The sequence below is a fragment of the Balaenoptera physalus genome (assembly GCF_965194825.1).
Source record: "Balaenoptera physalus genome assembly, chromosome: 19".
In the NCBI taxonomy this organism is placed as follows: Eukaryota; Metazoa; Chordata; class Mammalia; order Artiodactyla; family Balaenopteridae; genus Balaenoptera; species Balaenoptera physalus.
This window is the reverse complement of record NC_138900.1, coordinates 16,203,778-16,216,937: the sequence shown is the minus strand read 5'-3', so window position 1 is coordinate 16,216,937 and position 13,160 is coordinate 16,203,778. Positions and strand designations below refer to the sequence as shown.

Sequence of the window (13,160 nt, the reverse complement as noted above, 5' to 3'; positions counted from 1 at the left end):
TAAAACTTCACTAGTAATGAAGGGAATGTACATTAAAGCAATAAGGAAATAACATTTTACAGTTATCAATTTGGCAAATTTTTAAAAGACTGATGACACTTCACAATAGCATGATATAAGGAAATGGACACACACAGTAGATTATAGCTGGTATAAACTTGCAAGAAGGCAATGTTAGCAGAAATTAAACCACGTATGTCCTCTGATGAAGTAATTCTATATCTGAGACTCTATCCAAAAGATGAGTGTGGGGTGTATGATGGAGACACTGTTGACAATGGAAACAACTTGGAGAGGATTTAAATATCCTACAAAATATAGTGTATCCATACAATGGAAACACTGTTGCCATAAAAACATATCTTTGCTGATGTTAAGATGTTAAACAACTTTGGGTGAATAAGGTAGGTAATAAAACAGTATATGTAATCTTATATTTATAGGAAAAATATACGCATGCGTATATACATGCGTATGTGTATGCACAGAAAATGGATTGAAAGGATTTTCAATTAAATTTTTACATTTGTCTCTAGGTGTATAATTATGGGGGAATCTGTTTTTCTGTATTTTTTCTTTTCCTTTTTTTTTTTTTTTGGCCACACCACGCTGCATCTAGGATCTTAGTTCCCCGACCAGGGATGGAACCTGCGCCCCCTGCCCCTGCATTGGAAGCATGGGGTCTCAACCACTGGACCGTCAGGGAAGTCCCTGTTTTCCTGTATTTTCAAGTTTTCCTTTAAGCATATGTTTTATAATCATAAATAACACAATTAATTCCTTCTTCCTCATGGGGTGGGATAGATTATAAAAGAAAATACGAGTGGAGTGATATGAGTGACAGTGAAGTGCCTCTGGGAACTTGTATGCTGAAGGAGCTTAATCTTCTCCATAGTTCTAGAGCCTTTGTGGGGTGTGTTCTCAAACAGTAACTGACTTCCCACAGAGGAGGTGAGCTTTCATATAAAAGGCTTCCTGTTTCCTTAGTCTCCTCACTCACCTCTGCACAGGCCTCTTGTTAACCTCTTTCCAGTCCAGGATGTCTTCCTTGCTCCAAAAAGAATTCACACCTAATTTACAGAAGCAACTTCCTATACACAGAAAAAGAAATGGGTCTTAGCCAGTGTGGTAGACATTACTAATGTCTCACCATTATCCAGTTTTTCAAGTATCCAGTCTTCCTCTCCTTTTGGGCATGTAGAAGATGACATTTTCCAGCCCCCTGAAGTTAGGCAGGGCCATAAACTGGTTTTGACCAATAGAAATATGAGCTGAGGTGATGTGTGCCACTTCAGTCTGAGGCACTGGAAAGACCACATAATTCTCTAATCTTTCTATTGCTGATGTGGTGGCCAAGGAGGCTGTGTGTTTCAGGTGGTACAGCTACAGGATGGTGGAGTCTCCTTTAGTCTGGGACCCTGCCTATGCTGATGCATAATGAGCAAAAAATAAAAAGTTATTTTGTAAACCACTGAGATTTGGGGGTTGTTTGCTACCACAGCATAACAACCTGTCCTAACTAATACGCTAATTCAGCTATACTCTGACTAAATAAAAATTCAGACTTGGGGCCTTGGTCAATATAAGAAAGAATAATTTTTAAAAAGTCAGAGGAAGCTTCAGAAATAACAGAGCAGAGGTGTGCATTTCCAACTCTATACATCTCAAAGGGATTTTTCACAAACCCACAATGTGAAACAAAAAGCCCTCAAAAGGCAGATTATGAGTTATGGGACAAGTTGTTCTTGACCCAGCAAAATCATGCTCCTTTAGATCCCTATCATCAAATCTTTGTACAAATCCTTCTAAGCAAAGTTCAGCCATCTACACACCACCCAGTGAAGCTTGTAGTTACATCCCTGGATTTTCCCTGTCTTTAAATTGACATTCTTATTCTTCAGAGGGCATGGATCCCACATCACACAAGGCTTGTGCCGGGGGAGTAGGAGAACTTGACAGCTCATGAGAAGTAGATATATATAGGTATCTTCACCTTAACATTAGTAATCTATTCCTGAAAAAGCAATCATTCTGAGTAAAAACTCTAACCAGGAGCCTCTTTCCCAATATTTAAAATGTGAAAAATATAATGAGTCACATTTTAACACAAAGCCCCCAAATAATTTCCTAAACATAATTAAACACAAGAAACACCTACATATAAATAATAAACTATTGTATTAAGATGAAAATTTCTGGGACTTCCCTCGTTGTGCAGTGGTTAAGAATCCGCCTGCCAATGCGGGGGACACGGGTTTGAACCCTGGTCTGGGAAGATCCCACATGCCACGGAGCAACTAAGCCTGTGCGCCACAACTACTGAGCCTGCGCTCTAGAGCCCGTGAGCCACAACTACTGAGCCCGCGCGCCACAACTACTGAAGCCCGCAAGGCTAGAGCCCGTGCTTCACAACAAGAGAAGCCACCGCAATGAGAGGCCTACATGCCGCAATGAAGAGTAGCCCCCACTTGCCCCTACCACAGAAAGCCCACACGCAGGAGACCCAACGCAGCTAAAAAGAAAAAAAAAGATGAAAATTTCTTAAAACATCACTTCCTGATCACCAGTTATTATAGTTATTAATAACTAGTTGCTTTGTGTGCAGTAACATGGCCTCCTTAATACCATGAACATCTGCACATCCCTTTTGTAGACAGGCCAATCTATACATTTGTCAAAATATTTACATGACTCTGATATTTAAGTGAATTTCTGATTTAACTTGAAACTTTTCCTATATGTCATATTTTTAAATGTTGTATTGAGCTTTATGGATGTAAACATAAATTTTTCCAGTCTAAACATCAACCCAAAATCAATACACTGAGAGGTTTGTACATTCTCAGGCAATGTTCAAGATTCTGAGTCAGACAATAGCATATTAAATAAATGAAAGATTTCTATAAAACAGCAATTCTGAGTACTCACAAATTTAGTGGTAATGAAGTAGTTAATAACATAGAAAATGTTCAAGATCTGGTTAGATTACAAAACAACTGGGCATCATGTGGTCTTATTTGTAAAATACATGTATTTATTAACATAGACAATATAGACAGACAGATCAGACTGAACATATCTGGGAAGTTTTATCCTTAAAGATTACTTTGGTTATTTCTGGGTTGTGATCTTCAATTTTCTTAGTTTTGCTTAAGTGTAGTTTTTCAATAACCACGCATTAATTTTTAAATGCGTATTTTAAAGTTCTGTTAAGTATAAGCTACTCCCAAACGGCAGATGAAAAAGGAAATACTTTCTTTTTTTTAAACAATCTTCCTTTGAACATGAAATAATAGCTCAGGATATTCTAAAAACAGTTCTTTTTCACAGAATGGCTTTTGTTGTTTTTGCTTCCTCAGCTCCCAATTGTTGCAAACTTCTTGATTTGGTAACTACATTTATGTGTGCTGGAGGCCTGCCTGGAAAAGAACTAAAAGTCATTCAGACCAAGTCCTGTGTATAAGTGATGCTTCCTTTCAGCTCTTCTTGCCAGATAGGTTTATTATGTTTCTGCACCTGCCCTATTTGCCTCAGTGTTCTCTGAACAGCTATAGAATCATCTTGCTCCATTGGTCATACTTTGTATTTCTTTTTAACACTTTTTTTTTTAAAGACTTTTTTGATGTGGACCATTTTTAAAGTCTTTATTGAATTTGTTACAATATTGCTTCTGTTTTATGTTTTGGTTTTTTTGGCCATGAGGCATGTGGGATCTTAGCTCCTCAACCAGGGATCGAACCTGTACCCCCCCTGCATTGGAAGGCGAAGTCTTAACCACTGGACTGCCAGGGAAGTCCCAATACTTTGGATTTCTGATGATTAGAATGAAAATTGCAGGAAATATAGGTGACTCAGTTCACCTCCATAGAGTTCTTATGGGATCAGTTTGACTTAGATATGATATGACATGACAATGACCGCTCTGGTCATACAAATATCTTCCTCTTATGAACTCTCATAGCATACTATCAGGGTAAACGAGTGCCCTTTTTCATCCTTTACTTTGGACATTCGTATACAAGTTTTATCTCCCCCATTACATTATTTGTAATTTAAAAATAGAGATTCTCACTTTTTAAAAGTACTTTGTCTCCCTGAGTTCTAGATTAGGATTTTGCATATTTGCAAATTCTTAATAAATGTCTAATGCCTGACCCAAAGGAATTCATTATAAAAATACGTGAAGTTGTATGCACAAGAGTGCTTTTGGGACAATTTCACAATTAAAATATAGAAATATAAATGCTCTTTAGTAGGCAGTAAAGCTAATAAATTAAGGTGCATCTCAATAATGAAATACTACATAGTGACTTTAAAATATAATTGCTACACAGTCAAGGCATTATTAAATGAGGCAGGGAGGTTACAGAATTTATATGAGATACCACTCTATAAAATCCCACAGAAAAATACTTGAAATATATCCATCAAATATTAAGAATATTTACCTTTAGATGAATTACATTTTTAGCAAAATTTCTAGATTTTTGCATTAAGCTTATATATTTCATAATAAAAGACATAACAGTACTTTCCATTTAAACAAAAATAAATAACTAGAGTTGTAGCTGACATTTATTTTCCTGGCAGCAGAAAAATTATGAGCAATCGAGCCAATGTCTATAACACAAGTGGGGACAAAAAAGGAAATTAGTATGATTGAAACAAATTACAACTAAAAGTCCTTTAACATATTTTCTGGTGCACTGAAATAGCTTCATTATCAAAAACATCCTGTGAATGACCAATTTTCAAGACAGTGCAATTTCCAGTTTAAGTGAGACAGTGAACACACAGCAGAATGCATGGTGTCAGATATGTAGCCAGTTTCTTCTCCATTCAATTACCCATTAAAAAATTTGGGGATGGGATCTTTGCAAAATTTGAGTACTTTTTTATTCATCATTTTCAGAGTTGTATCATTACAGTATTTTCCTTGTTCTGGTTAACTCTCTGTAAGCATATGTTTATTAGCTGAATAATATTCCATCATATGAACATAGTATGTGATGGAAACTTCCTCTTCTAACTCCCTGTTGTTGGCACAAATTTTGGACAACATCTCAAAGGCTATTATTACCGGGCATTACTGTCTTTGATTGCAGTTCTAAATTTTTAAGGGTCATGAATCTCTTTGAAAATCTTATGAAATCATAAACCTTCTTTCAAGAAAAAAATCAAATAAATAAGTATCTGCAAGGACTTCCCCGGTGGTCCAGTGGCTGAGACTCTGTGCTCCCAATGCAGGAGGTCCAGGTTCAATCCCTGGTCCGGGAGCTAGATCCTGAATGCATGCCGCAACTAAGAGTTCACATGCCACAACTAAGAGGCCCGAATGGCATAACTAAGATGCCACAACTATGAGCCTGCAAGCCGCGGTGAGCATTCTGCGTGCCGCAAGTAAGACCCAGCGCAGCCAAAATAAATAAATAAATATTTTTTAAAAAAGTATCTGCAAAAACTGCATAAAATTTCATGGCGTCTGCAGAGCCCTGAAGTCTAAGGGTGGGAGCCTGGACCTTCTTTAAAAACCCTGCTGTGGGCTTCCCTGGTGGCGCAGTGGTTGAGAATCTGCCTGCCAATGCAGGGGACGCGGGTTCGGGCCCTGGTCCGGGAAGATCCCACATGCCGCGGAGCGGCTGGGCCCACTGAGCCTGCGCGTCTGGAGCCTGTGCTCCGCAACAAGAGAGGCCCGTGCACCGCGATGAAGAGTGGCCCCCACTCGCCGCAACTGGAGAAAGCCCTCGCACAGAAACGAAGACCCAACACAGCCATAAATAAATAAATAAATAAATTTAAAAATGGTCCACATCAAAAAAATCTTTAAAAAAAAAAAAAACCCTGCTGTAACCACTTATTTACAAACACCAAGTACTACTAGCTAATATTCTTTTTTTTGTTTTTTTCGTAACTTATCAAAAGAACGACATGGATTTGGCCGGAAACAAATTTAAGACACAAAACCCAAAATGCCCCATATCAAATTAGATCTGGTTACTGAAACAAAGTTTTATCCCAGATTTGTGAATCTAGACTTCTGAGATAGGTCCCAATCACATTCTTACTCCTAAAAGCCAGAACAGCAGAAGGCCTTGTTCATCAACCCAGACTATGAAAATCAAAAATATTAATAACAAGTGTTACATGAGCCAGGGTATCTGTGTACAATTATGCAGGGGCCATTACTCATGAATCAACAAATCACAACCCTCCAAAAGATGTAGATCTATGCCAACAGAACCCTTTGCTGCATAAATGGTATAAAGGAGAAACAGAATAACTTGACAATAAAAAAGGAACATCAGGAAACTAGCTGTACTAGACATTAACATGTACTGTAAAGTCTCTATAATTAAAACAGTGTGGTAGTAGTGCATAAATAGACAAACCAACCAGTGGAACAGAACAGAAGGCCTAGAAATAGAACCAAGTATCAATATATATGGACATTTAGTATATGATAGAGATGGCATTTCAAATCAGTGGGGCAAAGATAAAATTCTTAATAAATGGTGCTGGGAAAACTGGATAGCCATTTAGAAAATATAAAATTAAATTCATACCCCATTCCATACACAAAATTAAACTCCAAATGGATCAGGGTGCTAGATGTAAAAGATGAAACCATACAGTTATTAGAAGATAACACATGTAAATTCCCCTTTAATCCTGAGATTTAGAAAGGCTTTCTAAATCCAGAAGCAATAAAGGAAAACATTGGTTATTTGACTACATAAAAATAAAAATATTCAACGACAAAGAACACCATAAACAAAGTAAAAAGACAACTGTCAAACTGGAAGAAAATACTTGCACCATACATCACAGATGAGGAACTAATATTCCTAGTGTGTAAAGAATTCTTAAACATTGTGACAAAGCACCAGAAAAACCAAAACCAAAAAAAAAACAAACAACAAACAAAAAAACCCCGTGAAAGTAAATAGGAAAAAGAGATGGACAATTCACACACACAAAAGATGTAAAAAAGGCCCTTAAGGATATGTATGAAAAGATGTCTATCAACATAGTACTGCAAGTCCTAGCCAGAGCAGTTGGGCAAGAAAAAGAAATAAAAGGCATCCAAATTGGAAAGGTAGAAGTAAACTTATCTCTGTTCACAGATGACATAATCTTATATATAGAAAACCCTAGAGATTACACACACACACACACACACACACACACACACACACCATTAGAACAAAAAAATGAATTCAGCAAAGTTGCAGGATACAAAATCAACACACAAAAATCAGTTGCATTTCTATATAGACTAACAATGAACAATCAGAAAATAAAATTTAAAAAAACAAATCCATTTATGATAGTATCAAAAAAACAAAATACTTAGGAATAAACTTAACTAAGGAAGCAAAAGACTTATACATTGATAACTACAAAGATCGCTGAAAGAAATGAAAGAAGACATAAATGGAAAGATATCCTGTGTTCAAGACTTGGAATACTTAATATTGTTAAGATGCTGCTATGGACTTAGAATTGTGTGTGTCCTCCCCACCCCATTCATATGTTGGAAGCCCTAACCCCTAATGTCACTGTATTTGGAGATAGGACCGTTATGGAAGTAATTGCATTTAAATGACGTCATAAGGGTGGGGGCCTGATATGATAGCAGTAGTGTCCCTATAAGAAGAGACACCAGAGAGCTCACTCTCTCTGCCATGCGAGGACTCAGTGAGAAGGTGGCACCTTGATCTCCGACTTCCAACCTCCATAATTGTGAGAAAATAAATTTCTGTTGTTTAAGCCACGCAGTCTATGGTATTTTGTTATGGAAGCTTGAGCTGACCGAGACAGATGGCAATACTACCTAAAGTAACATACAGATTCAATGCGATCCTTATGAAAACCCCAATGATTTTTTTGAAGAAATAGAAAAATCCATCCTAAAATTCACACGGAATCTCAAGGGACCCCAAATAGCCAAAACAATCTTACTCTCACACTTCTTGATTTCAAAACTTACTACAAAACTTACCAAAGATGGTAATCAAAACAGTGTGGTACTGCCAAAAAGACAGATATCTAGACCAATGAAATAGAATAGAAATCCTCACATATATGGTCAAATAATTTTCAGCAATGGAGTCAAGACCATTTGATAGGGGAAAGGACAGTCTTTTCAACAAATGGTGTTGGGAAAACTGGATATCCACATGCAAAAGAATAAAGTTGGACCTGTACCTAATACTACATTAAAAAATTAACTCAGGGCTTCCCTGGTGGCGCGGTGGTTGAGAGTCTGCCTGCCAATGCAGGGGACACGGGTTCGAGCCCTGGTCCGGGAAGGTCCCGCATGCCATGGAGCAGCTGGGCCCGGGCGCTGCAGCTGCTGAGCCTGCGCTCTGGAGCCCGTGGGCCACAGCTGCTAAGCCCGGGTGCCACGGCTGCTGGGGCCCGTGTGCCTAGAGCCCGTGCTGGGCAACGGGGGAGGCCACTGCAATGAGAGGTCCGCGCACCGCAACGAAGCTCGCCGCAACCAGAGAAAAGCCCGGGCGCAGCAACAAAGACCCAACACAGCCAAAAATAAAACAAATAAAATAAAAATAAATAAATTAAAAAAAAAAATTAACTCAAAATGGATCAAAGATCTAAGCATAAGAGCTAAAACTATAAAACTCTTAGAAGAAAACGTAGGGAAAAATCTTCATAACACTAGATTTAGCAATTATTTCTTGGATATGACAACGAAAGCACAGGCAACAAAAGAAAAAACGTGTTGTAGACTTCATCAAAATAAAAAACTTTTGTGCATCAAAGGATACTGTCAACAGAGTGAAAATACAATCCATGGGATGGGAATATTTGCAAATCATATGTTTGATAAGGGATTAATATTCAGAATATATAAAGAACTCCTAGAACACAACAACAAAAAACAAACAAACCCCAGTGGCCTCATGGTTAGGATTCCAGGCTTTCACTGCCGTGGCCCGGGTTCAATCCCTGGTCAGGGAACTGAGATCCTGCATGCTGCACAGCGCAGCCAAAGGACATTTCTCCAAAGATACACAAATGGCCAACAAACAACGTGAAAAGATTTCCTACATCACTAATAATTAAAGGAATGCAAATCAAAACCATAATGAGATACCACTTCACACTCATTAGGATGGCTATTATAAAAAAAGCAGAAAATAACAAGCATTGGCAAGGATGTAGAGAAATCAGAAGCCTTGTGCACTGCCAGTGGGAATGTAAAATAGTGCAGCTGTTGTAGAAAATGGTATGGTGATTCCTCAAAAAATTAAACATACCATGTGATCCAGCAATTCAACTTCTGGATATATACTCCAAAGAAGTGAAAGCAGGGACCTGAACAGATATTTGTAAACCCATGTTCAGAGCAGCATTATTCACAATAGCGAAAAGGTGTTAGCAACCCAACTGCCCACTGATAAATCAATAAACAGAATGTGGTATATATGTACAATGGAAAATTATTCAGACTTAAAAAGGAAGGAAACTCTGACATATGCTACAACATGGATGAATCCTGAAGATATTACACTCAGTGAAATCAGTCAGTCATAAAAGGTCAAACACTGTATGATTCCACTTATGTGAGGTACCTAGAATATTCTAATTCATAGAGATAAAAAGCAGAATGGTGGTTTCCAGGGGCTGGAGGAAGGGGCGAAGGGAATTATTGTTTGATGGGTACAGAGTTTCGGTTTTTGAAGATGAAAAAAGTTCTGGAGATGAATGGTGGTGATGGCTGCACAATGCAAATGGAGTTAATGTTACTGAACAGCATAATTAAAATGGTAAATTTTATGTTATGTATATTTAACCATAAAAACCCCCAACAAACTGAGATCGGTTGGCTACCTACAATGGGTGATTGGGAACAGTGTGGAAAGAATGGGGGAATGGAATTGGGAGAGAAGGAATGATGGAGGAGTAACTGAGTAGATCCTCTGGTCTAATTCTAACTTTCAGAACCATGTTAATGTTTCACATACTCAAAAAAATAATTAAAATCAACCAGGATGTGTGTTTGGGAACCCCAAATAAAATACAAACAGTAACAAATGAACCTATGTATATTACAAATGAGTAACATTACCATACAGATGGGTGTAGGGAAAACTGTATTTTTATTTATTTTATTTTTTTGGGGGGGTACTGTATTTTTACTATGAACTGTAAGACTAAATACAAAAAGAACTGTATGGGGTTTGGGGATATGTGTTAGAATTACTTTCTACTCAAGACTGAGCAAATAAATAAATATATTGTGGTTTATGAGAGCCGAGTTTTTCACTGTCAGAGAAGGGAGTTACAGAAAAGGAAATGGAGATGGCTAGAAGAAGCCCTGTGGTATTGAACTGGAATTGGAGATATCATATGAAATCATGGATTACCTGTATAGGTATACATACAGATAGATACAGATGTGTGGGTACAGTTGCATATATTTCATATCTGAGAAAGTCAAGAAGCAAAGACATCCCAGTAGCAATAAGCACATCTAATCTTGGTTTCTAAATATAATTTTCTAATAAAAGGAGCCAGTGATCCCTGGGAAATTTGCTGATTCCAGGACTAGGGCTGGGAAAGTACAGTGTCAACCTGGAACATCCTGCGGTGCAGGAAAATAAGGAAGTACTTAAAAAAAAATAAATAAATAAAGGGGATACGTTGAAAGGATACAGGAGCCAATCCAAAGGGTTTCCCAGTGGCCAAATATGGGACAATTCGAGCAATAAAATAGTGATAGTAATGGATTATAACCTATAGTATTAAAAAAATCCAGACTATACTTATGTAAGTTAGTAAATAAATTAAATGGGGAGAAGGAAAATCTATTTGTAACAGAATTATAATTAATAAATGTAGAAGGAATAACAATCCGGAAAAAAAAAAAATCACCGTTTGGCAAACACCTGGTAATAAATTTTCAGGCAGGGATTATCAATGGATGTAATAGGTGGAAGTAGGATGAAAAACAGCATAATTTTATAGACCTAAAGTATTTCTCCATGAGACACGTTAATTATAATGGAAAGAGTGACTTTGTGGTGGAGAAACCTGGCAAATAAAGTTAACACCACCAATAATGAGACAAATTAATCTCATGTGTCTCCTGATAAGATGCACTGAGAATACATCACTTTTGGGATAGTCTTGCCTCAACTGCATAATCTGAATTTAATTATGAGGAAGTATCAGACAACCTCAAATTGAGGAACATTCTACATTGCAGAATTTACAAAATAAATGGCCAGTTCACCTCAAGAGTGTCAAGGTCATGAAAGACAAAGAAAGATTGAGTAACCGTGCCAGATAAAAGAAGACTAAGGAGAGTTACCAACTTAACTGCAACATATGATCCTGGATTGGATCCTTGTCCAGAAACAGGACACTAAGGGACACTGATGAAATTTGAATAAGGTTTGTAGATTGGTTATTTATCAGCGTTAATCTTCTGGCTTTGATGGAGAAGCTGGGTTAAGAGTATTTGGGAATTCTATTTTTGCAACAGTTTTAAGTCTAAAGCTAATTCAAAATGAAAAGTTTAAAAACATTTAGATTAACGTTAGGTGTGTAGGGAGTATGGAAGGTATGGGCCTTTCAGTTCACCTCCACAGCACTCAGTAATTCACTCCAATGGCAAATACTGGACACCAGTTCACTTGAGGGTGGGTGGTGGTGTGTGTCTTTGTTAGGCAAGAAGTTTCAGGAGAAGGAAAGAAAAGCACGTGTTAAAAAAAAAAAAAAAAAGGCCAAAATGGGGTCATGTGCCCCCATAACAGCAAACAAGACAACTCCAGTTTCAATCTCTCTCAAGAAAATGTGCTCCTAAATAAAAACTCAAACAAACAAACAAACAAAAAGAAAATCTGCTCTTTAAGTAGTCAATCTGAAATTTCCTGATTAGCACTAGTGAGGTAATCTGCATGATAAGACCCCTGCCATTCCCTTCCCCTAAAAGATGTCCCGGCCTAAAACAATCCTTTCTTTTCTTTTGCTAATAACTTCCTTGCACCACTTTCCTACTGCCTATAAAAATCTTCCATTTTGTACAACTCCTTGGAGTATCTCTCTACTTGGTAGATGGGATGCTGCCTGATTCATGAATTGTTGAATAAAGCCAATTAATCTTCACATTTGGCTGAATTTTGTTTTTTAACACACATCACGAAAAATAACACGGGTTTCAGGGAAAGAAGAAAAACATGCACGGAGAACTTGGCTTTTGGATGTTCAATAATAATTCTTTCCTTCTCCTCTCAATACGTCTCTTGGAGAAGAGTCAAGGAAAAGCAATCATAAGGGACCAGCGCATTTTTAAAGGGTCATCGCCCTACCCTCCCACACTGGGGAGGGAGAGCAGAGAAGACTGGACATCATGCCCAATCTCGGTGTTACAGGGAAAGGCCGAGGTTATCACTGTCCAGGGCCATAATCTGTCAGAGCACTGGAGTCACAGGCACCTCACACCCACACACTTGGTGCTGAACAAATGGTCAGTGTCACACAAACACAAACACATATCCAGTCTTAGAACACACAATGAAACACGATCATAGACACCTCCACAGCCTTATACACAGCCACAATCTCACACCCACTAAAGCACACACAGTCGCACAATCTACTCACCACCATGACACACAAAGACACATTCAGAATCGTGTATTGTTAGCCCGCTCGCGCCAGCGCGCAAAACCCCAAGGCTCTCTGGACACGCCCTGTCCCCGCCCCGGACTCCCAGACCCCTCACCTTCTGCCTCCCCGTGGTCGCGTCCGGGGCCCTGCGGAGCTAACGACCTCGCCACGACGTCAAGAGAGACGTAACGCTGGGCCGCTGTGGACTCTGGGAAATGTAGTCCAAAGCCAGACCAGCTACAGAGAAAATGGCGTCCTCATACCTCAGAGTATGGGCTTGGTTCGTTTGACGCTGCCCTCGGGAGGCTTCAAAGAGGGGGTTGGGGTTCCGGCTCCAAACCTTCCACCAGGCTTGAGCTGATCTTCCTCCAAGGCAGAAGTACTCACCCTGAGAGCTTCATAATCACAGGAAGAGGCCGCCAAGACAGACGGAGAGACATAGAATGTCGACCAGCAAAGCCTTAAGGGAAATGTAGTCCAAGGCCGGAAAAGCGGCGGTGCTGTCGATAGAAGGTAATCAG

At 38.7% G+C, this 13,160-nt stretch overlaps 1 protein-coding gene across 6 annotated transcripts in view; it reads right to left on the bottom strand.

The window, feature by feature from the left end:
- Nucleotides 1-13,150, bottom strand: part of ZNF565 (zinc finger protein 565) — a 35,042-nt gene extending 21,892 nt beyond the window's left edge. The window contains exons 1-2 of one of the 6 annotated variants that reach the window (XM_082439443.1): nt 12,755-13,150; nt 1,001-1,091 (exon numbers count right to left, since the gene is read on the bottom strand). Coding sequence is in view for 1 of the 6 variants with exons in the window: in XM_082439442.1 (XP_082295568.1) it covers nt 1,151-1,319 (169 nt within the window). In the remaining 5 variants the exon portion in view is untranslated. Of the gene's footprint in view, nt 1-1,000; nt 1,092-1,150; nt 3,365-12,754 lie in introns of those variants that run through there. The other 5 variants (XM_082439445.1, XM_082439444.1, XM_082439446.1 and 2 more) reach the window with 5 other exon arrangements.
- Between the last annotated feature and the right edge of the window lie 10 nt (nt 13,151-13,160).